Source organism: Lissotriton helveticus, chromosome 5_1 (genome assembly GCF_964261635.1).
Source record: "Lissotriton helveticus chromosome 5_1, aLisHel1.1, whole genome shotgun sequence".
Taxonomy (NCBI): Eukaryota; Metazoa; Chordata; class Amphibia; order Caudata; family Salamandridae; genus Lissotriton; species Lissotriton helveticus.
Window position 1 is genome coordinate 494,415,440 of NC_136065.1, and position 26,748 is coordinate 494,442,187.

Consider the following 26,748-nt stretch of genomic DNA (forward strand, 5'->3'; position numbering starts at 1 on the left):
AGGACCATTTTCTGTGCATGTCACCCCAGCTAAGCCACTGTTAAGGCCTAAATCCAGCACTCGGCACCATCCCCCACCTCGGCTACTACCCCTTGTCCTCGGTGGGGAGTATCTGGGTTTAAAGTCGAGTCAAAGAGCCTAGAAGTGACTGAAGTTGCACTGTTGCGCTGTATAATCCCACAAACTAGATCACAAAACTGCAGGAGGGGAGATAAGCGTAAGGAGCTGTTGTTTGCCGAGTGCACTCTGCGTGACCCCGTTTTTGGGTTCATCGGAGTGCAATGGCCTGACTCCCACTTGACCTTTCGTTTACCCACCCCACTCTGCGCTATTCTGAGCGCAGCCCAGCTCTGTGCGCTGACCCGCCCCTGAGAGCGCACGTGTTCTCAGCATCTGTATTGGAAGGTCACGTCACGGGAGTCTGTGGTGAAAGGCATGGAGGCTCCGCAGTCGGATATGAGATCGGGGCAGACATAAGAATAACCACTTTCAAAAGCAAAGCGCCCTACCCATGCAAATAAGTAACTTCATACATTTAAAAGCATGTGCCTAGGCCTAGGGCATCAAACCTTGTTGCTTCTGCTTGAGTCCCTGGAGTAGCTTAACTCAAACACAACAGGGGAGGTAGGGGAGCTTAATGAGCACATACCCCACCCCCCACCCCCAACAATCATGATCAATTAATTTGCTACTTAAAATCAGTTTATTTAATATTAATAGTTGGTAACTGAAGATGTCATACATTTAAATAACATGATTTTTTTGTGTTTTTGAGAAAGCATTCCCCCAAAGTCTTCTTGAGAGGCCTACATGATAGTCAGGTTAACTCTACCCCCCCCCCCCCCACACACACACACACACTTGTTAAAGGTGCACAGCAGCTGTGGTGTGCAATACATTTTGTCACAGAAAAGTTGTTGCAATTACATAAAACCAGTACCCACAGATTGATTTACTACATAGTGTTGTGAAGAAGTGTGGTTCACCCCAATTTCTCATATCGGGAGGTTTGATGTGCCCCCTGTTCTCGCCTCTCGATTTTTGTCTGTTTATATCATAACTGCCGTTTGGGGACTTTTGAGGTTGAGGATTCCTTCCCTTGATGACACAGGAACTAGTTGGCACCCAACATTATAGAAGTGCTTACTAAATGAAGTTCTGACTATAGGTAGTAGTCCATTGATCACTATTAATATTATTTCAGACCATACAGGACAGTAGCTTAACAGTTGACTGATTTCCTGCATTAAATTGCCTTGTAATATATCTCGTGGGTTAATGCACCTGCAGCGGATATCTTAAATCAGCACATTTTTGACTTTGTAAGTAACTATGTAGAGTGCTTAACTAACGCAGCCCTTCTTTCCAACTCATCATGGCGAAGTATGGACAGATAAGAGGAGCGAATAACAAACCCTTAACCTGCACCCTGGCCAGGAAAATAGTACGCTCCCCGTCCACCCCCCCCCCCCCCCCCCTCCCACGCGCTCTCTCTGCACCATTTGGGGCATTATTTTCAGTCCATTGCCACCTCCAAATCATTGATGGGCAGCATGGACAACCGACTATGTTAGTAGTAATCACATACACCATACCAATGGCTCTTATTGACTACAATATGTGAACTGATACAAACAAACATAAACTGTTTACTGGTCGTACGAAAGGAAAGCTAGGAACAAGCTACACAGCATAGTTCAACATTTCTGATTTATTAAACAAACAGCATGTGTTTGTGCTTTGGCAGTGGGCGGACAATCTCGATCTACCCAGATGAGAATAAGTATTTCCGGCTTCCGGATGCATGTCAGTTTCCTACAATCCCTCAAGTTCCGCCTGATAACGGTCGTGCAGCATTTTAGGCACGAGCCATGCCTCTGCACATGCGCTCTGTCGCCAGGGTCGCCTGGGCAGAAGCGCAGGGCAGGAAGCTTGCAGGAGCAGCCCTACCTCAGCAGGGGTTATTCGCATCACTAGGTTGCTGCCCCTGCCAATTTTCTGGTCACTACATTTTTCAAAAGAGCAGCGTGTGGGCAGCGGAAGGTGACGGGAGACAGGGGTTTGGATGGGTTCCAGACTGTCAGAGTGCCTCACTCATCGCCTCGGAGTGACAAACGGGCTTGTTATCAATGATAGGATTTTTAAAAGTGAACGTACCACACAGTAAATATTGTCGGGTACGTGTGTACCTTAACATAAGATTTTGTGCACGTGTCCACGTCCATTCCAATTGGTTTATAGCTGTGTTGATTGTGTTTTTTAGGAGCCACGTGTCAACGCTCACCCCCCTTCTTCAGATTGCCAGGGGCAACTGACCTGCCAGGAGTTTAACTGGTTTCCAATATAGTTATATAGTGTATGTGCTGATATGCACAATGTAATATCCTATTTATTACCAGAGTTAAGTGTGGCGAGCAACTGGGCCAATAAGTGGCTTCTTACACTCAGTGTATCGTGTATAATTTAAGCCAGGCTGTTCTTTCGTGTGCACTAGTTACAAGCGAAGGTATTTAACAATAAGCAGAACAGTGGGGCTTAAATTAGGCCACTGCGATGGAATCACAATCACTTGGCATTATGAATAACCCCCCAGCATTTTCTTTTTTAAAACAATTTCTGAATGGAATTTATGCTACACAAAAAACTTGCGTATCTTGCCAGATGTTATTACATTTTAGCATGGAAGGCGGACTGAGGCGCAAAAATAAATACTTCAGAAAAATCTCTACACTTAAATTCAGTTTTGGTAAAGCACAGGCGATTTATTCAAGAGACAAGCCAGGAGTTGGCTCTCTCTAGACTTGGGTGTGTTCCTGTGAATCTGCAACGCTCTCCAGGCTGGTGAGCTGTCTGCTGGTTTCTCCTTGGGGGGCTGCCTGGCCTGCAGATCTGTCAGTCGGTGATGAATGGCCCTGTCTGGCTCGGCTGTTCCCGCTGCTGCTGTTCCTGGTTTGACTGAAAGATTGAGTTACAAGGACTTGTGTGTAATGGAGCTTCTGTCCCCATTGTACGGCTTCTTTCAACACTTAACTCCCCTAAGGGCAGGAGCTCGGAGGTCTTCAAAGAGTAGTGTGCTGCGGTGGGTGAGTGGGTGGAGTATGGGGAAGGTCAGGCAAGGGTGACTGTGCAGGCTGTTAGATTTACCCAGTTTTGCTATCTGCAGTATGTGGGATCCTATATGGCATACACCACACTGTGGTTAGAAATGTCCCGGATCTTGAGACTGACTCTCAAAACTCAATCAAGGATATGTGAGAGCCCAAAATCTCTCAAATGCAATTCAAGATTTGTATCTGTGTTTGCACGTGGTTGCCACAATAACTCTTTTTTTAGGCCTGACACTTGTTTTTCATCGTCATACTTTGTTCCGAGGCAAAAGGGGTAAAGATGGAAAAGCGAACAGGCAGGAGGAAGTAAACGATAGAAAAACAGTGACAAAAGAAGAAAGCATGGATCAGAATGAGGAGACAAGTGAGATAAGGAGACAGGAAGTGTAGTGCAGTGGAAGTCTTCTCTGCCAAGCAACACTGGCAGTGGGCCTTAAAAAAATCTTTGGGCACTTTGCTAACATATATGTATATATTTTCACATATGAAGCACTGCTTAAATGACTTCAGTTATCCTTAGTTCTCCTAGAACTGCTCACATCTACTCCCCTGTTATCCCTAGCACTGTACTTTTGATTTGAAATCTCACATTCTCTCTCTTATCGGTCTATTACAGTTTTGGACTAGAGGCGGGGGAAGGTTTGGTCAGGGATGTACCCAGTTGTCCCTTGTAGTCTTGCTGCACAAGGAAATCACTAATCAGTGGCCCATTCAGACAAAGTCAGCCTTTGGGCGTTAGGCATTTCTGCATCTGAGATACTGGAATCTCATAGTCCTTTACCCAGTTTTGCCAGGTCGGGGAGCGTGGGTGAGGACCGTTGTTGCACTTTTTCCCCCTGGCTGTGATACCTGGCTTATTGTAGCATTTCCAGTCTCACCTCGTTCCATATGTATGTGTGTAGTATCTGTGTCAATATCTAGTTGTTTTCCTCCAGGTCTCTAGGAGGGACTCAGCACATCACAGTGACAAGCCTGTCCAGCCATACTTCTGAAGGCTCGCTGTTTAGTTTGCTATTCTTTTGATGTTTTGCAATAGTCGCTGCCATAGCCTTCAGATTGTACCGGAGCACTCAGAAATGGGAGGGGGGGGGGGTTCTATGCATGTACAGACTTCTGGCACTATGACCCTACCTTGAAGAAAATTGACCAGACGAGTAACAACAGATAACTTGTATCTTCAAAGGTAGCCTAATAGCAAGCATAAGTCATCAGTGCTTCACCTGTACTGTTGCTTGTGTCAGATTTACTGTGCTGCAGAAGGTAAAAGATGACATGTGAGAAAGTAAATCACAGAATAATGTTTTTTATTGATTTAATGAAAGATTTAATAAAATCTCAAAATAGACACAAAAAGAAAATACTGCACACAAAAAATTGATAGAAAATAGAGTAATTGCAGCAGCTGCATTGAGCAAAAGGGAAAAGTGCAAAACAGAACCTTTAAAAAGCATATCTTGAGACATCTTTATAGAAGTTTGTTGGACCACAAACTTTGGTACAGTTTTAGTGGCAGAATACTATAGTGGCCAAAGCAGAGAGGGTATGCGTGAAGCCTACGTGTAGGAAGCAGTGGTTTGTCTTGTCATGAAACCTGGCAGTTGCTCAACTGGTCCGCCTTCCTCTCTGTAACAAGCCACACAAGCAGACGACTGAAACAAGGACAGTAGAAGGCTCTACATGCCATGGATGCGTCAGTAAATAGAGCACTCGAGTGACACCCTTACCTTTATCCACTTTATCCAAGTCAACTTCCGGATACAGAGATGTGAGAACCTTCACATGTATAGTTTGGCACTTGTCTAGGATGGCCTGAGTTCAAGTTGGCATGTTTCCATCCTTGGTGTGGGCAATGTTGCAAAACCTGGCTAGCATGTGTTGTGGCACTTGGCAGAGCCACTGACGGCTGAAAGGGCACCTAGAAAAATAAATGCACCACGTGGGCCAATGCTTCGGAGCACACACAGGCAAATACATATAGGTGACTTGGAAGAGTCACCGGGTGTGTGTGTTACCTTCTTCTTTCTGTCTGGGGTGTGTCTGGCAAAAAAGGTCTAGGCCCTGCATGCACAACGAGGGGGAAGGGTGATATCTTACAAAAACCAAACCAAGCACCTTTAGGATTGGGTATACCAATCACATGTACTCCACCGGTCACGGGGAAAGCGCTTCATTCAAGGGTCCTGCACACATGAAGGCTGCTGTGCGTCCCATCCTATATTTTGCTGATTATGCTGGTATTTTGGATTTTGCTGTTTCCTTTACATTGAGGCACAAGCTTTTTAGGATGCAGCCTGTGCATAGTCCTAGGCAGAGATAGTTTTAGTCACGATATTGTGTTGGTATTCACCTGAATACGAGTAAAATAACTGGCAGGCCTTACAGAGGCAGACGCTTTAAGGTTACACGAGAAGGTGTTTGTTGAACTGTGGCTCGTCTTCATATCAGGCTCCTTAGAGAAGCTGTTTGTTCAGGAAAGGCTCGGCACCCTCAAACTTGCAAAATGTATTCAGCGCTTGTAAGGTCATCCTGACATGACAGGTTTGCAAAGGTAATCTCCGTTTGTAAATGTAATCTCTGTTTAACGTAAGAGAGACAGAATTTTATCCACACACTTTTTGAAACTTCAAGATATTTGGTTCATTAAAGCATATTCTTTTTTAAATAAAAATCAAAAATGTTTTTTATTTTGCGCTTTGCAATATATCAAAAGTGCTATGGGCCCACCTCCTGCCCCAAAAATTACAAAGTCAAACCTAGTTTAAGGGGGAACGTGTGAATTCCTTGAATCAATGTCAGGAGCTGAGAAAAGGATAGAATCCGACTTGTTAACTTACTTTTTTTTACAGTATAGCTGGAGTGTGCACGTTTATTAATAAATGTGTGAGTGCACGCACACTTGTGTGCATGTGCTTTCTTGCAGGTGGCAACTGGGAATATAAGTGGCAGAGGTTCTAAGTTACTGCAGTTGCACCTGGACGACTTGGGTTCTAATCCAGGCCCTGGCAATTGGCACATCTGCATTTTATCTTGATGAACCAGTCCTCTCCTCGTGCCTTCACCTGTAAACGTTATGTAGCTATGTGGAATGGAAAAATATTACACAGTACAATGTGTTATTGTGTATTGGTCCAGCTACGTGCTCCTACATCGCATTCTGATTTCTAGAGCCAGTCTCAAGTCGGAGCCCAGTTGTCACATTTTTTTTTCAGTTAGAGCCTCCTCCAGAGAGCACAATGTTCGTGTTGTGTCAAGTACCAACAAGCATTTCCATAGCCTATAGGTCTCGCTTTTGAGACCTTATAAGTATTTAGTTATGCAGCACAATATCCTTCGTGCAACAACATCAACTGTTGCATGGCTAAACACTTATAAGGTCCCAAAGGCAAGACCTATTGGCTATGCCAATGCTTGTTCCTTTCAGCCATAGTTTGACATTATTCAGTGATTTTGACAGGACTCGGTGTCCGTTGATAAAATGTCTTCATTGGTGGCAAAGTGGAAGTGAAACCGCTGATAACTGGCCTCTAGGGGGCAGCGTTTGGTGAGCAGCGAGACAGGAACGCATCTTCCCACTGCACATAACGGTGTAAGGAGCACGCCTTTAATATAACACTCTACGAGATGTACCTGGGGCGGTAAGATAGACGACCTCCTAAGCAGCTTAAGCATGCCTTCATTTGTGTTTCAGCATGCCAATGTACATGCACTTATAAAGTTAGCCTATATGAGTATTTTTTTTAAATATTCATACAGTATGCTAGTGTTTGTAAGTTCACTCATTGCTTTAAACATACAAAAATAAGTGTATTCACATGAATAAGTCTCCTCTGTATGATTACAGCGGTCTGTTGTTTTGTGGTTAAGTTTGCACTATATAAATCTACATGTATGCATGGATACACACATTATATACATATTTACATCGTTAAAATATGTAGCTTAACATGTACAACACTTTGATAATGTCATGCCTTCACCCTCCAAATTATCCTTCAAGGCACAAGGGAATGAATAAGCATTTAATATAAGAGGAGCGAAACCTTAAGTCGTTGAGAGATATGTTGTGGGCAGAAACACGTGTGAAGAGAGATTGAGGGTGGTAATATGTTTGCATTCTGAGATGCTGTAGAGTTGTCTGTGGCCGATTACCAGTGCTTAATTTGTGCAGGTGTTTGTTTGTGTTTGGCACAGACACATGTTTTTTAAAAAAACATTGCCACATATTCACGACAGCCTGTTCCAGCCCCAGCCTATTTTTAAAAGAGCGCAGGAGCAAAGTGTTTGTAATCTGATATGAATTAAAAATACTCAAAAATGCAAAAAAAGATAATCAATTTTATTCCCAGGCTGCACTGTATGGGATAGGCTGAGCTTAAGCACGTTGATATTGTTATTGTTTTCAATTAATACGTCTATTCTGGGTCTTAAGGCACACCATAAACAAAAAACAAATCTAACGGCTAAAGGTCTCCTATGCAGACCTAATAAAAAGGAGTACTTCTACTTGAATGACAAACAACAGATAAAGTCAGTAATTACCAGGTTCTCCAATAAGTGGCGCAATGCCAGATGCAACGTATTTCATGTAATTGTGGGTAAGAGTGGATATTAGATAGGTCGTGGCGATGCTTCCTGTATCGGCCTTCCTGATAAGGGCCTGGTAAACGAACCTGTGCTAAAAGATGGGTTGACAATACATGTGTGACAGGAAAAACATGCAGTATGGCAGCCTGACATATAAAGGCGAATGCTAAACACGATGTGTGGTCAGCGGGGAGTATGCAGAGGGCATGCGAGTAAAGCAATGATCAGAAATTGGAGTATGGAAACTATGTAGTGAAACGTTGGGTGCCCAGGACTTTGGTAGGACAGAAGACATACTGGCCGAGTGAGTGGGGCCTTCATGGATTCGTGAAAAAAGTGAATGCGCGAGTGAAATGAAATGAAATGAAAAATTATATTTATATAGCGCCAAAACTACCCGGAGGCCTCGCAGCGCTTATATTGATTGCTAAAGTGGGCTGCCTGGGAGGTTAACGGGTTTTAGTGAACAAGTGTGTTTTCAGCGCTTTCCTGAAAGCCATCCTGTTTGGGTTCCCTCTAAGGGCGAGGGGAAGGGAATTCGAGAGCCTGGCAGCCGTTTGGGAAAAAGAGCGGCCACCCCATCTGGCTTTGTTGATTGTTGTTATAGTCGCCAGATGCAGTGATCCGGAGCGGAGGGCTCTGGGGGGAACATAGGGCAAGACTAAGGGGTGCAAAATAGCAGGGCCCGTTCGGTGAAAGGATTTGTGCACAATGCACATGGCCTTGAACTGAGCTCTGGCGGCAACTGGAAGCCAGTGAAGATCTTTTAGGGCGTGCTTGGCTGACTGCCAACGAGGGATGTTGTACAGGAGGCGAGCGGCACAGTTTTGTGTGACCTGGAGCCTGTGGGTCACCGCTACCGGGGCTCCTAGGTACAACGCGTTTCCATAATCCAGGCGAGAGAGGATCAGGGCCTGGACCATGATTCTCCTCGCCTGGAGAGGGAGCAGAGGGAGCACTTTACGAAGCATCTTCATAAGCCCCACGCATGTAGCCACTGTCTTAGTCGCTTGAACCGAGAAGTCAAGCGACTTATCGAGCCAAATGCCCAGGCTCTTTATCTGGGGTTTGGGTGGGGGAGGGGCGCCGAGGCAGGGGGGCCAAATAGAGGCCAAAGAAGTCAATGGAGAGTTGCCCAGTAGCATAACCTCCGTCTTCTCTCCGTTGAGTTTGAGGCAGGAGAGTTGAATCCACCTAGCAACAGCCTCCAGACAGGGACCTAAGGTGTTGGACGACCCTTCCGTGTGGTCAAGAGAGACCACTAGTTTGGTATCGTCCGCGTAGGTGACAATACGCACACCAAAGGGTTGGACTATCCCCGCTAGAGGTTGCATGTAAACGTTAAAGAGCGTGGGGCTCAGGGAGGAGCCCTGAGGCACCCCGCAGCTAAGTGGATGTTTGAAGGAAGTTACCTCATCCTCAAACACCTGGAAGAAGCGCTCATCCAGGAAGGAGGACAGCCATTCCAGTGCCGCGCCTGACACACCCAAACCCATTAAGCGATGTAATAAAATGGTGTGGTTGACAGTGTCGAACGCGGCGCTGAGATCGAGTAAAATAATGGCTGCCTTTCCTCCCCGGTCCAGCACGGCTCGGGTTTCCTCCGTCACCGCAATGAGAGCAGTTTCGGTCCCGTGCTGGGGGCGGAACCCTGTCTGAGAGGCACAGAGCAGACCCGCTGATTCCAGGTAGTCTACTAGGATGGTGTTAATGTCCCTCTCAAGCAATTTACTCATCCAGGGGAGTAAGGAGATTGGGCGGAAGTTGGCCAAGTTGTTCTGGTCCAAGGAGGGCTTTTTTATTAGAGCCCTGACCATCGCACACTTCCAGGCAGCAGGGACGGAATTGGTGGTAATGGAGGCATTAAGGGCATTCAGAATGGTCGGGCGTATGGCGTCCCAGGCCTTGGTGAGAATCCGCGGAGGTGCTGGGTCGTTAGGAGATCCCGAGGTGACTTTAGGGATGATTTGATCGAGTGTAATGGAATCTAACAAAGGGAATTTGTCCAGCGTGCAAAGAGCAGTGGAAACAGTCTCCGCGGGGGCGGAAGATCCCCCAGCCTCATTAACCCCAGAAAATGCAGAATAGATAGTTTGAATCTTCTGAAAAAAGTAAGAAGCCAAATCATCACAGCGGGATTGGGCGACCGCGGGAGACAGGCGCTCAGGGGCGGGAGTGATTAGAGATTTGGCTATTTTGAAGATTTCTTTGGGAGAGTTAGCGGCTAGATTAATTTTTGAGAGGTAGAAGATTTCATTTCAAGTTTATAGAGCTTTATAGCGGCTCTATAATCGGCTTTTTTTGAGAGTGAGTGATCACTTCTCCAAGCTCTCTCCAATTTACGACAGGATTGCTTCATGAGCCTAAGAGCAGGGGAGTACCAGGGGGCAACTTTAGATCTTTTTATTAGGTCGAGGGGTATCTTAGGGAGGACTTGGTCAAGGGTACAGGTTATCCGAGGCGAGTGTGACGCAACCAGGGTGCAAAAGGTAAAGGTGAATGAACCCCGGGCAGAGACAAAGAGAGAAAAAGAAAGTAAAAACGTGCAGGCAGACATTTGTCCTCCTTGACAAGTAGGTGACCGACAGTAGAAGCGGGGCACCAACAAAGTGTAGAAAGTAAAGAAACAGAAGGGCAAAGGGAGTGGAGACGACAGCTTTAACCGTGCAGGCAGGCAATGGACCTCCTTGACATATGGGTTACAAACCATATACGCGGGGCGCTCACCCGGTATGAAAAAGTGAATACACAGAAAGCAAAGAAACGTAAAGCAAAGCTTAACCATGCAGGCAGGCAATACTCCTCCTTGATGCATAGGTTACAAACAGTGGATGCGCGGCGCTTAGTGTGGATAAAAACCAACCAAGGGCGTATGTGCTCGGCATATAAATAACGTGCCAGCAGGTAAGACCAATAAAATGTAAAAATATATTGTAACCAGGAAATAGGAACCAGAAACAGAGAAGAACTGTTAAAAAGGTGTTCGGCCATAAAGCAATGCAATGGCAGATGTAAATGCAGGATCGTACATGTGGACGACAAAGGGCAATGGGCCTCTGATAGGACCCGTGCAGGGCGTATCGGGATAAATACCTTAAGCGAAGTTCATCAACGTCTAGGACCTGGATCCAAGGTCAGGACCAGCCAAATGACTGCGGAGCATCCTATTTGTACTAACATGCAACACGGGAAGCGAAGTATAGAGATGGAAGAAAGATGGACCGGGGTGTGCAGTGGCTCATGGAGACCGGGATGTATCTGCTCTCTACTTTTCATCCTGCGTGGGATCCATATAATAGAGTCTCAGCTAGCGTAAGGCCCCTGTGCGGCAAAAAAGGGGTCACGAATGGGCTAATGTGAACAGAAACGGCAGTGAGACACGTGATAAGACGATGTATGGGGCAACAAAAAAGTGTCTGCCACCAACATGACTGTGTGTCAATAAAACTTCAACAGTCAATGAAATGAGATGCGGATAGCCAAATGTAAACAAAGTGTACCAAGCGCTGTCGTAGTGAAAATGGCGCTAGGAATCCCCAGCACACAAATAGATGTGTGTAGAGGTTGAACCCACACTGACAATGTTAAGAAGGCTACCATTAGGATGACACAGGAGGGCAAATGTGCGGCGTGGTTTAAATCTGGGAGAGGTGTACGCCAGGGTTGCTTCTTGGCCCCCATGCTCTTTACGTTGTACATAAATTCCCTGGAGGAGAGGTTGCTAACTGCGTCCCTCGACATTCCGCGTATGGGAGGTACTCATACACCTGTACTCTTATACGCGGATGACGCTGATCTGGTAGCACGTACACCTCTCGGGTTGCAAAGATTGCTTGACTCCTTTGGGGCCTTCATGAATCCGCTTGATCTAGTAGTGAATAACTCCAAATCCCATATAAAGGCTATTGGGGCCAGCAAAAATGCCACCAAAACTTTCTATTGCAACAAGGAAGTCATTTCAAGTGTAAAGGTTTTCACATACCTTGGGGTGGTATTTGACAACAAGGGACACTGGTCCCCGCAACTTACATCAAAGAGAAAAGCGGTTAGAAGCTCCGCTAATGCAATCCTAAGCTTCGTGAGAAGACTAGGGGGGAAACCATGTGAAGTCTCGATAGCTATTTACAAGGCAAAGACACTTTCAATAGCTAGGTATGGTGCGGGCCTTTGGGGATATGTAAAAGGAGATATTATCCAAAGGGAGGAAAATAAATTTCTTCGTTCCCTCTTGGGTCTCCCCCAATCGACCGCTTCCTTTTCGGTCCACCAGGAGCTGGGGATGGGATATATCAGCGACACTATAGCAATGGCACCCATCCTACTCTGGATCAGAGTTTGGATTAACACTAATCTTACCTTGAACCATAAAATACTTAAGGACTGCTTAAACCTAGATAAGGCTAAGGACATTCAATGGTTAGCATACATCAAGCGGACAGTAATAGAACTGGGGCGTCCAGAGATCTTTTTCAATCCTTCTGGACTGAAAAAGGCAGACCTGACTTGGGTTAAAATTAACTTCCCTAAATACAAGGAACTTGAGCGGGAGGAGAAACAACTAAGTAAACCCACTGTCAGGGCCCACTATATGTTAATTTCCTGCCTATCCGTTCAACCATACTTAGCAGTCGTCACTAATCCATTCCATAGATGGCTCTTAACAAAGCTCCAGTTTAATCAGATCCATACGGTCCTAAGCGAACAAACTGGGTGGACCAGGCCTGAAGATGCGGCCGTATGTAAATGTGATGATTTTTCATCACAAGACACTATGCACTTCATGCTGTTTTGCACTTTCTATCACGATGCCAGAAGGAAGTTTATTGTTCCCCTGTTGAAAGAGAAAGCATTTATACAGGCTAAACCTGCTTTACTTTTTTTGCTACTATTGGAATCACATGTAACAATGTATAGTGTGCCAAGTTTTCTTGTTGCATCCTTTCGAAGTAGGAAGAAGAGACTTGCATTGTAGTCATGGGGGTTTTCAGGATAGCTGTATTATATTGACTATGAATTATGGTTTTTAAATGAGGAAATTTTTTATATGTTTTTATTGTTATTATATTATACTTGAATGTACTGTATGCATTTTATGAATTGTTGAAATGTTTTTATTGTGTATAGCATACTTTTATGATTTTTTGAAAAATCGAATAAAGTGGTTATGATGATGACAATGTTAAGACAAGCGCTAAACCACAAGTGCTCTTTGGTAGTTGAGGTTCCTGTGACCAGAGTGCCCGAAGTCACTCCAGGGATAGGTGTCTGCATGTAATTGAGGCAGAGGGTAGGGGTAGTGACTATCTGAAGCGACAGCGCTTACTTAGAAAATGGGAAAAGCAGGGTTGGGAGGGAGGAGTGGTTCGGCACAGGAAGATTAAGTACCTCTGCAGGCACGCGGCGGAGGAGGTCACAGCAGATTAGGCAAATATGATCTTGGAGAGCAAAGGAAACAAACCCCGATCTGAACAAGCGCGTAGAGTGGCCCCTGCTCTACTCCGCCCACTTCTCCAATGAGCACGTGGGAGGGGGTAGTGAGAGCAGAGAGCTAGGGGTGGAGGATTCACGTGCTGTAAGGCTTAATGAGCCATGAAAGAAAGGCAGATGGCGGATGGCGCTCGTAACCGCAAGCTTGAGGCCAGCCAAAGCCTTTGGTAGCACTTTGAAAACCCACTTACTAAATGTCTCGCAGAGCTGCGCAGGCGAGACCTAAAACCATGACTGCAGTCCTGCTGCCTAATTGCCATTGGAACTCACTGAAACCGCACTGACACCAACAAGAGCAAAACAAGTATTGGCAAAGCTGATAGATATGTCTGGCATTGACTGCTGCCTTTTGGCTTTATCAACGTTTGACAATTTTGTTAATGTTGTTTTGGAGCTATATTATGGAAGGAGCTCCCAGGTCCTCACTAAAATAATAAACATTAGCTAAAAGCAAAAATGCTGTAGTGGCCGGAAGACACATGTGAATGACACAGCAATTAACCAATCAATGAAGAGGGCTGACCGAAAGTTCCTGTAAGTTAGCATGTTATATGATGTATGTAATTTTACTAAAATCAAAGGTATTGGCTAATTCTAGACCTAACGCAAAAAGATTGAGAGGCCTATGGTGATCTGTGGGTGTTTATTTTGTGATATTCAGAATCACTGTTATTGATGTATATATTGTAATGTTTACTCGAAAGTTTTTATATTCTATATTTTATTAAAAAAAATATTCTTGGAAGCTTATGTGATAAAATTAAAAACAATATTGTGCAGGTTCACAATGAGAAATGTGCTAATTTGTGCAAGCACGCCACTGCATCATTTGCAACTTGGAGCTCAGCTTGTTTACAATGTTGTTCCTTCATGCAACAAGAAACCTTACCCATGTACACTTGCGCTGACTGTGTCACACCATTGTTTCTATTACGCCAGATTATTTTATGGGGCCGGACAGAGAAGTGCCTGAAAGAAACCTGTGAGGAAGTGAAGATGATGGGCACAGAATGTCACTACTTCATTTGCGATGTGGGCAACCGAGAGGAGGTTTACAGACAGGCGAAGGCTGTTCGGGAGAAGGTTAGTATATGCAGCACACTCAATCTATTTATAGTAAAAGTATGACTACTGAGGGTAATAGTGAAGGTTCTAACCAGATCTTAACTAAATTGGCTGCTCTAAAGAGAGCAAGAATAGAAAGACAAAGAATTTGCCTAACATTTGAATTACTGTAACTCCAATAAGTCAATAAATGAATATCTAAAATCTTTGGTAATAGTTGATTTACCACAAATTGTTTCCCAACCCTGGAGGGTGCTTTGAATCCACCTATTTAATCAATCCATATGTGAATATGGAAAAATCAATCCTAATATGAACACGTGAAACCAGAAGAATGATTTCTGTCAAACAGTTATCTTGATCTAAACTCCAGCCAGTTATAAAATATAAAGTTTTCCCTCCATGTTGCAAAAATTAACACTACTCTGAGGTATGTATTAAAACCTTAGGAAAGGTGCAAACATATCTACATTGTCTTGATACAAGGCATTGTTTTGAAATACAGCCAATAAAAGTCATAGACGAAAGACACAATTTGATCCATCAATCAGAAACATAGGGGAAACCATTCCATTGCTTGAAAACAGCACATATTCTTTTTCAAAAGTGGGCTCCAAATAACTTTCCATACATGCTAATACGACTACCCATAAAATAAGATAAAAAAAATGCAGGCTGCTATGGTCGTTGTTTAATTTAATAATCAAGGACTTCTCAAATATCGACTAAAATACTTATTTCAATTACCCATGAAAATGATTGGATGTCAGAATATCAATAACAAAAATATTTCTGACATAGACATTGTGGACTTGTATTGTTTAGAAAAAAATATTGCTACATTGAGTGTAGGATTTGTATTAACTACAATGATGAATGATATGTAGTGCACAATATTTTTGTCAGACAATATTTAGACTACAGTATTCTATTGCCAGAGTCTATAACAAGTTAAATAATATTTAAGACACAGATCATGGTTTGTAAATCAGGAGCGCCTTCTGACTCCTGTCCCCCGCTGATACTCCATCAAATAATCGATGTTGTCAACCCCATCATAAATGGTATAGTCAACTCCTCACTCAGTTCAGGCACCGTCCCGCTGGATTGGAAAAAAGCAATAGTTAAACCGCTTATGAAGAAACAGAATAAAAGTACTACTGATCTTTCCAATTTGCGTCCCCTATCACTTCTTCCAGTTCTTGGGAAGATAACAGAATACTTGGTCCATCAAGAACTGAAGAATTTTGTGGAAACGCATAATATTCTACATCCTCAGCAGTCGGGTTTCCGTCCTAGGCATTCCACTGAAACGGCCCTAATTGAACTCTCCGACTCCATCAAATTTTTACAGGATGAAGGGAAAAGCCCTGTCTTGATTTTATTAGACCTATCGGCGGCGTTCGATACCATCTCACATAAAATTCTGATTGATAGGCTGAGAACAAATGGCATTACTGAGGCCGCCCTTGATTGGTTAAACTCTTTCTTATCCCAGAGAACACAAACCATCTCATTAGGTCCCTTCCTCTCGAAGGAAAAAAAGGCAACATCTGGAGTTCCACAAGGCTCCATTTTGAGTCCACTATTATTTAATATCTATATGGTGCCTCTCATCACCCTAATCGAATCGTATGGGATATTTGTGACTTCGTACGCCGATGATACACAAATGATTGTATCACTAGATAAAAACTCCATCAGTGCAGAACAGAATTTTCAGAATTGTCTGACGGACGTCTTTGGGTGGATGGACGATAACCATCTTAAATGTAACGCAAATAAGACGGAGATATTGCCTATGGGGAAACATGTCAACTTTAACCCAAATAAATGGTGGCCAGAAGGTTCCACTGCACCGCCCAATTCGGTAGAAGCAGCCAGAAACTTAGGGGTCTTTTTTGACTCCTCCCTGTCGTTCGACCGTCATGTTAGGAATGTGGCTGGTAGTTGCTTTAATATTATTAAATCTCTAAAGAAATGTTTTGATTTCCTTCCTATCGATTCTAGAAAGGCGGTTGCAGTGGCCCTCATACTTTCCCGTTTGGACTACTGTAACGGTCTTATGGCAGGGGTTAAAAAGGCCACTCTGAAAAAGTTACAGAGTGTTCAACATGCAGCCACAAGACTTGTCCTTAAATTACCCAGAACGTCCTCTGCATCCACGACCCTAAAAATTCTGCACTGGTTACCCTTGCATAAAAGGATCTTGTTTAAAATCCTTCTAACTACATTTCAAGCTCTCAACAACTTCGGCCCTAGGTATCTCTCAAGAAGATTTACTTGTTACAAGCCATCCAGAGTCTTGAGATCAGCAGGTGGCAACTTGATTACCATTCCCAGGTTTCGCTACAAAACCAAGGGGGGAAATCCCTCACGGTCTTGGCCACCAAAGCTTGGACTGCCATGCCTATAGAAATCAGGCTTCTCAACTCAGAGAGTTCTTTTAGGAAACAATTAAAAACTTGAATTTTCAATCTTTCTGATGCATATGTAATGAACGCTATCTAACTCTCACGGTTTGTTGTCTCAGATGCCCGGCAGCGCCAGGATGCTCCTTCCGGAGCGGCAGTTAGCGCTTTATAAATACCCTTTACAAATGACAAATTACAAATCCTCTTCTACTGGTAGTCCTGTAATGCAGGAGTGGAATCCATGCATTATATACAATTTCTCATCATAAATCAACAAAACCTCTCAGAGTAGGATACTCAGGGGCATATTTACAATCCCCTATCGCCACGGGGACGTCATTCGATTTTTAGGCCGTTCCTGTGGTGATGGAGGCTTCGCATTATTTACAATGCAGCGTTAAGCCACTTAACGTAAACACTGCCTTGTAAATAAGGCCGCGTTCACACAATGCTTAGCATGAAAGGGGAAGAAAATCGGTGTTGCTGTGGGCGTTGCACAGCAACATCCATTGATTCTGACGCTGCCCCCTATTTACAAGGGAGGCGTAAATAGGAGGCAGCACCAGAATTAAGGCCAGGGAAAACCTGGTCTTACCCTGGTGCAACAAGGAGAAATGTTCAATTTCTCCTCGTTTTTGCTGTTTTCGTGTGTGCTGCATTGTGCAGCAAACATGAAAACAGCAAAAGGCCAGTGACTATTTATTTACAGGAAGGTCCCCCTTCCTGCATATAAACAATCATTTTTTAAAAAAATGCTGTTTTGCAACTTCTGTGTGTGCTGCATTAAGCAGCACACACATAGAAGTTACAAAAGGGTATTTAAAGATTGTTTATGTGCAGGAAGGGGGACCTTCCTTCACATAAACAATCTTTAGATTCACGCAGACACCCTTGCACTATGGTGCAACGGTGCCTGTGTTGAGGCTAGGCTGCTAAGTGTAGCGTCAACGCAGGGGGAAAACCAGGGCTGCACCATATTCTTGTACATATGGTGCAGCCCTGCGTTTCTGAAGTGGCGGAGTGAGGCGTTAAGCCAGGAAGGCTAACGCCTCACTCCGCCACTTCCCTTGTAAATATGCCCCTAAGTTCTTCTGTCGATTCCCAAAAACTTCTCAGTAGGCTACATTGAAGTGCAAGCATGGAATGGTTTGCCTTCAAATCTAACCTTTTTTCACAATTCATCTATTTCAAGAGCAACCTCAAAAGTGACTTTTTCAGCAAGCGGTGATGGCTGTTAATCCAACCGATAGCCTTTTAACTGTGCCATTATCACCTTGTATCCTGCTACAGCATTATAGAAAAGATGCATTATGATTACTTCCATAATGCAAAAGGATGATCCCTTGCAGAATATGATGGGGTCTCGTATATCTCACACATATTTACTGGCCTTGAGCCGCTGAATGGGGGCATCCTGAAGTGTTGGAGACTCTCTTAAAGGGTTGGGGTCCCCAGTGGCTGCAGGAGCCTTAGTTTTGCCCCTGCTTCGCACTCTTACTTGGAAAGTCATCTTCTCTATTTTCTCACGGCGCTTAGAAGCAACACTACTGGCATGTAAAACTATACAAATACATAAACTTTTTTATTGGGATGTATATCAACTGAATTCCCAGCTATGCAACCTACTAGACATTCCACATAACAATCATACTGTTTTTCCCTGCACATGTAATGTTGATGAGCATTTACCAATTAAGCTATGTGCCCGGTGAGCCTATTGACACTGACCAAAGGATACATCGTATCATGGACATTTCTCAGTGAAATACGCTGATATAATTCACTGCATAGCTTGTCTTTACCTTTATTCTTTATAATTGTGATATTACCCCTGAGCTCTGATTGCTGTCCCATCTTTCCCAGTACCTTTTTCATTAAGGAAGGACTTAATTATTTTATGGTTATCTGTCAAGGTCACTTCTGACACCAAGTATCAAATGTGATGGGCAAGTGTTTTGGGAGTTCTGTGCTTTTTTAATTGATCTGCATTTGTCTCTATGTACTCATCTTATTGATTTTAGTGTTTCTTTTTTTAAAACATATTTTATTAGGTTTTCAAGGTACATAATGGGCCATTGCCCGCTGTAAACATGTTGAACATCGGATAAGTCCAAGGTACCTGCGTTTGTGAGAAACTGGAACCCCGGCAAAACAATGCAAACATGACACAGGGCATCATTTTAAACTGCACAAAGTAGATTAACTCAGGACATATGCGACCACAAATGACAGTATAATAGAGTCTGGACAGTTTAGGGACTGGACTTATATAAGGGAGCCATTCTATAAGGGGTCTGTAAGGGGTAGAGGTGGTAGCTCGTATTTTAATAACTTGTGCAAACACCGCTTTTGCACTTACATTTCAGTTTAAAACTCCTGATGGTAAATATGGAAAATATCAAATAATATCCCTTCCTTTTATACCTCTATCAGCTTATAGTTTAACTTTCAAGTCCAGAAAATCTGAGTGATTAAACTCATTTAAAGTCTGAAGCATGCCTCAAAAAATCTCAATACTGTGTCTGTCTATTGAACAAAGTCTGTCAGATTTTAAAATCAATCTAATAAAAGTGCTTCTTGGGATAAATCTTAGTTATCGAAGTTTAAAATAAGCGTGGCCCAGGCTAGGAAAAGCATTGCAAGACATGTAGATCAATGCCGCTAAATATGCTGGGCTAGGAACAAGATAAACCCCAAATCTTACTAAAATTAAACTACATGTCCCCTCCAAGAAAGGCCTCAAAAATTTGTGCTGTCCATGTAACGAAGACAAACTCAACTTACTGCTATTTCCAGGTTTGCTTTTTGTTTGTATATTTAAAGGTTACATTGTAAATTGTTTGATTCACAGTGTTGTGTTAATTTAGAGGGTACGTAGTGCTGGATGTATAATAGTACAGAAACGAATACATAGTTGATAATTGACTCTGATATTGTAAACTAGCCAGTGATAAGGCCCCATCTCTTTTCCATTTATTTCCTGTTATAAATATCATACTTTTGTACTGAGGAATTTCTCATGTATGTTGTCTTTTTTTAAATCATGTAGACTTTCTGACTTGGCAAAAGAAAAAGCAATGATGCTGTTTAAAAGCAAATCTTACCATGGAGAATCCTTAGGTGAAAAAAATAGGTACATTTGACACAGCAAGTGCTGTTTAAAAACAAAAATACATGTTCGAGGCATATGAGCTGCAGACAACACACTATTTCATTAGATCACCATCTGGTGGTGGGCCCGGATGATTACACTTTGTTGTTGTCTTGGAAGAGTCTTTGTCTGTTGGATGACTCCTCCCTTAGATCGTAGTGCGCATGGGCATCGACTCCATCGTCAGATTGTTTTTTTCCACCATCGGGCTCGGATGTGTTCATCGTTCGGTCCCGTTACCGATCTCTTTTCGAATTCATAAACAATCATAATACCATCTGCATCGTCTTCGACAGTGATTCCGGTTACCCGGGTCGAAGAAAGGCTCCAGTTCTCGATTCCAGCGTTCGTCGGGACCGTCGGGCCCAACTGCGCCATTGGGCCTTTGGCTCATGGAAAGAACACCCTTCAAGAAGTGCTCTCGGTGTGGACGCAAATTCCCTCCCACCGATCTTCATGAGGTTTGCAATCTGTGCTTATCTCCAAAGATCGAGAGTCGAGACTGTGAGGCCTGCGCTTCATTCCGGTCCAAAAAAACCATCTGAGACCAGCGAGCTTGAAGAGTAATGGCGCAGTCATCTTCATTGACACCAGACCTCATCATAGACGAGGCTCCGATAGAGGTAGACAGACGCCGAAGAACAGCAGCACGAAGACATCGCTTCCGAAGCAGAGGATTCAGCTTCCGGAGCAGAGGATCAATCCGAAGATGACGATCTTCCAGCTGGTCAACAGGTCGTGAGTACAAGCGTCGACCCTGTTCACCCCACCATACCGGGACAGGCTTCGGTTCCACCTCCACCTTCGGGTCCAGGTGCACACCGACCAAAACCTTCCGACCCCTCCCCCCCCCGCCTTCTGGCTCGGCAGCGAAGAATATAAAAAAGCCTCCAGTCGACCCAGACGATATTCCTGGGCCATCAGGTGACCCATGGGATGATTATAATGCACCAGATCTGCCACAAGATGATGTATACCCATCTAGACAGTCTCCCGCAGATGATACTACTGGGTTTAAGCAGATCATTCATAGACAGCCACTTTCCATGGAGTAGACCTGCACACAGATTCAGTGGAAGAAGACTTCCTCATGGACACACTACTGTCGTCACATAAGACCTCAACCATACTACCAATACTTAGTGGAGTGGTAAGACATGCACCTGAAATATTTAAAGACCCCGTCAGAGCCAGGGTAATTAATCCCAGACTAGAAAAAAAGTACAAAGCGGCTTCAACTGATCCAGCATATATTAAAGGACAGTTGCCATTGGACTCATTAGTAGTGTCAAATGTGAGGAAAAGAGCTAACTCGCAGACAACAGGGGATGCTCCACCACCTGACAAAAAGTCTAAGCTTTTGGATGCTTCAGGAAAGCGCACCATTTCACAAGCAGCCAATGTCTGGAGAATTGCTAACACGCAGGCTTTGTGAGCAAGATATGACAGAACCCATTATGAAGAGTTAGAGTCACTCATGCAACACTTGTCAGAACAATATAATACTAGGGCTTCTGACCTATTACAGGAAGGTAAGGTTATTACAAAAACCTCCATATGATGTGCACTAGACACTGCAGACACAGCCTCTAGATCAATAAATACAGCGGTACTGTTGCGTAGACATGCATGGCTACCTATCTCTGGGTTCAAACCAGAAGTACAAGCCAGTATCTTAAACCAACCATTTGACCAGCAACACCTTTTCGGTCCAGCAGTCGATAATGCACTAGAAAAAATGAAAAAAGATGCAGATACGGCAAAATCCATAGGAGCTTTATAAACGCAAGCACATAGACCTTACTTTCGTCGCTCATCATATAGGGGCGCCTCTAGGGGTTTCCAAGGTGTGGCGCCGCGGCCAGGGCGACTGACGCTGGAATCTGGGGACCACGGTTCGATCCCCGGCTCCGGCGGCAGGTTAGCCCAGCACCATGTGACTCTGGGCAATAGCTCGCTTAATCTTCCCGACGGCCCCCAGCGCCTAGAGACCCTTACGGGTGATTGTGCGCTTTACAAATGTGGACTTTACTTTACTTTAAACTGACAATACCTCCTCTTCTTACAAAGCGCCCAATCAAACCTCGCCCAGTAAGGGATATTATAGAGGAGGGTGTAGAGGAAACAACAATACGGGCAGAGGTAGAGGCAACAATAATCGCAAGCCTCTACTCCCAAACAGTGACGTCCCTTCCATCCCCCCAGACCATTCCACTCCTGTCGGGGGGAGATTACAACAGTTTCTACCTGTCCGGAACTCCATCACTACAGACAGGTGGGTAAGCAAATAATTCAGTCAGGTTATTGCCTGGAGCTCACTTCCACTCCTCCAACAATACCACCCAGACAGCGTCCCTTGTCACAGGAACACCTCATACTACTAAGACAGGAAGGGGCATCTCTACTGCAAAAGAATGCAATAGAACCAGTCCCAAAACAATGCGCCCCATACAAGAGTGCTTAGCAAGTCAGTGGAATCAGGCTCAGCAACAAATAACAGATCTGGTGGTGGTAGACGACCGGACATATCGCTCTCTGCAATGGTGGAACACCAAAAACCTTTCCAAGGGCCGGCCGTTTATAGAACCTGTTCCACAAATAATACTAACCACAGACGCATCTCTCACAGGATGGGGAGCGCATTTACAAAGACACACAGTACAGGGTACATGGACAATGCAACAAAAACTGCTCCACATAAATCATCTGGAGTTATTAGCGATTTTTCTATCTCTAAAATCGTTTCAGCATTACCTATCAAACAAAGCTGTACTAGTCCGGACGGACAATATGACAGCAATGTACTACATTCAAAAACAAGGAGGAACACACTCCATACAGCTCTCCCGGCTGGCGCAGAGCATATGGAGGTGGGCCATTCCTCAGAACATTTTTCTGTTAGCAGAACATCTACCAGGAGTTCACAATCAAGTTGCAGATCTGTTAAGTCGTCAAAGACTACAGATACACAAATGGGAACTTCATCATGAAGTTCTTCAGCCATTTTTTCAAAAGTGGGGTTAACCAGAGATAGATTTGTTTGCTACACACCACAACTCCAAATGCCCAAGCTTCGCCGCCAGATACACACACCCATTATCTAAAGGCAATGCAGTATGGATGAACTGGTCAAACAAATTTGCGTACGCTTTTCCACTTCTCCCACTAATTCCATTAGTGGTACGCAAGCTACAGCAACATTCTCTCACATTGATTCTCATAGCACCAACGTGGGCAAGACAACCCTGGTACACCACGCTACTAGAGCTCTCAGTAGTACCACATCACAAATTAAAACTCTCCCCACATCTACTAACACGGAACCATGGAGAGATTATGCATCCAGACCCAATGCAGCTCAATCTAGCGATTTGGCTCCTGAGGTCTTAGAATTTGGATATTTAAATTTACCACCTGATTGCATGAATGTCATAAAAGAAGCAAGACGCCCTACCACTAGAGCATGCTACGCAGCAAAGTAGAAAAGGTTTGTTGTATATTGCACAAATAACAACATCAACCCTTTAGATGTTTCCATACAAAACATCATATGCTACCTGTTACATCTGCAAAAATGTAACTTAGCGTATTCCTCAATCAGGTTACATCTTGCTGCTATAGCAGCATATCTTCAAAACAGACAACATTTGTCATTGTTTAGAGTACCTGCAATCAAAGCCTTTATGGAAGGACTTAAAAGAATAATTCCTCCCAGGATACCACCCTCTCCAGTATGGAATTTAAATATTGTTCTCACCAGACTTATAGGTCCTTCTTTTGAACCATTACATAAGTGTGAATTACAGTTCCTTACATGGAAAGTTGCTTCTTTAGTAGCTGTTACATCACTCCGAAGAGTGAGTGAGATCCAGGCATTAACAATTCAAGAAACATTTATACAACTTCATCACAATAAAGTGGTTCTTAAAACAAATCCAAAGTTTCTGCCAAAGGTCATTTCACCGTTCCATCTCAACCAATCTATTGAGTTGCCAGTATTTTTTCCCCAACCGCAAACAGTTGCGGAAAGAGCTCTACATACATTAGATGTAAAAAGAGCGCTTCTCTACTACATTGATAGGACAAAACCATTTTGTAAAACTAAACAACTGTCTGTGTCCTTTTCTCCTCCACATAAGGGCAATCCTATTTCAAAATCAGGCATTGCAAGATGGATTGTTAAGTGCATTCAAATTTGTTACCAAAAAGCAAAACGCACTCTATCCATTCCCCCTAGGGCTCATTCTACCTGTAAGTTAGGGACATCTATGGCATTCCTAGGAAATATACCATTAGCTGACATCTGTAAAGCAGCTACATGGTCTACTCCGCACACATTTACAAAACACTACTGTGTAGATGTGCAGGCAAAACAACAAGCAAGTGTGGGCCAGGCTGTACTCAAAACATTATTTCAAACTACTGCGACAGATGCGGGTGGTCGCCGCTAAGAGATAAATTGCTGTGCAATCTATGCAATAGTGTATGGTGTGCACCCCTATGCCTCGAACAGAAAATGCTACTTACCAGTATGCATCTGTTCTTGGCATGTAGGCCTGCAGAACCACACACGCCCCCCCACCTCCCCGACTACCTGTATCTGTTCCAGTATTATCTTATTTAGATACACAACACATGGCCATCTTTATCTGTACTCCTACAACTCCATCATTTGCTCAATGGTGAAAACAATCTGAAGATGGAGTCGATGCCCATGCACACTACGATCTAAGGGAGGAGTCATCCAACAGACAAAGACTCTTCCAAGACAACAACAAAGTGTAATCATCCGGGCCCACCACCAGATGGTGATCTAATGCAGTAGTGTGTGGCTCTGCAGCCCTACATGCCAAGAACAGATGCATACTGGTAAGTAGCATTTTCCTTCAGAGGTTCAAACAAAGATAACCGTTGTTATATCTAGAATATAAAACAACCCCATGTTGGAGGATGCTGCAAGATTGGCAAATTAGCAGCTTTTTTACCAATCCGTATTATTCTTTTTGGCAGGTGGGTGATGTTACCATCTTGGTGAACAATGCAGCAGTGGTTCATGGGAAGAGCCTGATGGACAGTGACGATGATGCACTTCTTAAATCCCAACATGTTAACACGCTAGGTCAATTTTGGGTAAGAAGATCAGTAGTGATATTAGCATACTGTTGGTACGTTGCAATGGAGCCTTTTAGGTAGTTCATTTAATCATTTCCCCAGGGATGACTCCTGTAACTCACTCAAAGCAGAATAAAGCCACAACTGTGGAAGTAACTCTTTTAGTGCTTGCATATATTAGAGAGAACATCCAGCAAGTACGAATAATGTGCTGAAGTTAAACTGTGCTTGAGCAAATGCATGACAGAGCATGAGACTAATGATCTTATTACATTTTTGCCACATTTGGTACAAGGATATGGGAGTGGGTGTAATCTCCAGTTTCAATCCAAGTACCAAAATAGGACACTTGCAAGTTTTGAGTCGGAATGTTGAGAAAGTGTCGTAATACTAGGACCTTTTCTGGTGGATTTTCACCAGTTCTGGGGAGAAATCTGTTGACATTTTCTGACTGTTGAGAGCAGGTGGAAGATGCCAGCGAGAGGCCCAGTGGAGGCTGTCGTGTATTTCTATAGGTTCTGAATCGATCCCCCTATTCCTGACCCTATTCTGGTTAAACTTACTAGCTAGTTAACTAACAGTCAGCCCATGAGGCAAGAAAACCCCCATGATGCAGATACCGTTATCTGACGCAGTCACACTACGGCACAGGAACGTGTTATCTGATTAGGTCATAACGCTTGAGATCTAATTAGACAAGCGACATTCCTCCAGCCCCTGATAAGGCATACGACGTTCTCATAACAAATCAAACCTATGACAACCTGGATAATCCGTGCGGCCATTGTTTTGATTTCACAGAGAACTTTAGTAAAGAATGTGCTAACGAGCAAGTCGTATGACATCTTTATTGACGTACCTATGTCCATCCTTACGTCAATCCCGGCACCTTTAAGGTATAAATATTGCCGACCTTGCCCTATGCAAAACACACGCGTGGTGACAAGACGGAGCAGCCATACTTGCCGAAGCAGAGAGCAGAAGCAGACCCCTCAGGCAGCAGCCCCGCCTTCCTGACGCGCTGAGAGACGCGCTGCTATCTCAAGCCGAGAGACCCAGCACCGGCGCTTCCGGGTAGCCCTCGCAGGCAGCCTGGAATATCGAGAGCAGAGAAAGAGATACCATTCCTCATTCATCCTAAATTCCAGGTACAGAACTGAATAACCCCTCCTAGAGAATTCTTTAGTTATTCACTTGGCAAAAACAAACTTAACTTAAACTGTAACTTTCTATTCCCGCCCACGCATTAGACTTAGGTCAGGTACACGGGGTAGGCGTATTTAGAAACACCAGTTGAGTACGTTTAGTCAAATGTATATGTGTATGTAAATATATTTTAATCATTTTAAACATCATATGGCTCAGAAACCATATCAATGTTTTTACAGTATTATTTTATACTATTGCTTCTAATGTATGCACTTTACTTAACAATAAGTATCGCAATAATATCGATCCATTTCTCTTGTACGAGAAAAGAGACTGATCAATAAATAACATCTTTTATTGAATACGCCCGTCTCTTCCTTTTCTCTACATTCTGATGAGACTAAGAATGCACGTACTGACTGAGTAAAATAATTGCCTTGTGCTCACACGACTCTTGAGATTGACTCTTGATTAGGGGAGAGCAAAGTTGTCATGTTCTATGGTTGTCAGAAACTAAATCCCTTCTTGTCTAATCAGGGAAGTTAATCCTTCCTTGAACATTCGAGAAAGTTTCTAGCGAACTCTGAGCTTAGCTGGCAAACCCAAAAATTAAGTCTAGTATCGACAGTAGTAGACCTAGTTAACGTCTGGCCTAGGCCTTTACTGCTGTAGGTACTAT

General features: G+C 43.7%; 1 protein-coding gene across 2 annotated transcripts in view; it reads left to right on the forward strand.

Moving 5' to 3' along the window:
* Positions 1-26,748, forward strand: part of DHRS3 (dehydrogenase/reductase 3) — a 111,205-nt gene that overhangs the window by 42,327 nt on the left and 42,130 nt on the right. For both annotated transcript variants that reach the window (XM_078642816.1, XM_078642817.1), the window contains exons 2-3: positions 14,118-14,261; positions 24,819-24,938. In XM_078642816.1, coding sequence (XP_078498942.1) covers positions 14,118-14,261; positions 24,819-24,938 — 264 coding nt within the window. The remainder of the gene's footprint in view (positions 1-14,117; positions 14,262-24,818; positions 24,939-26,748) is intronic.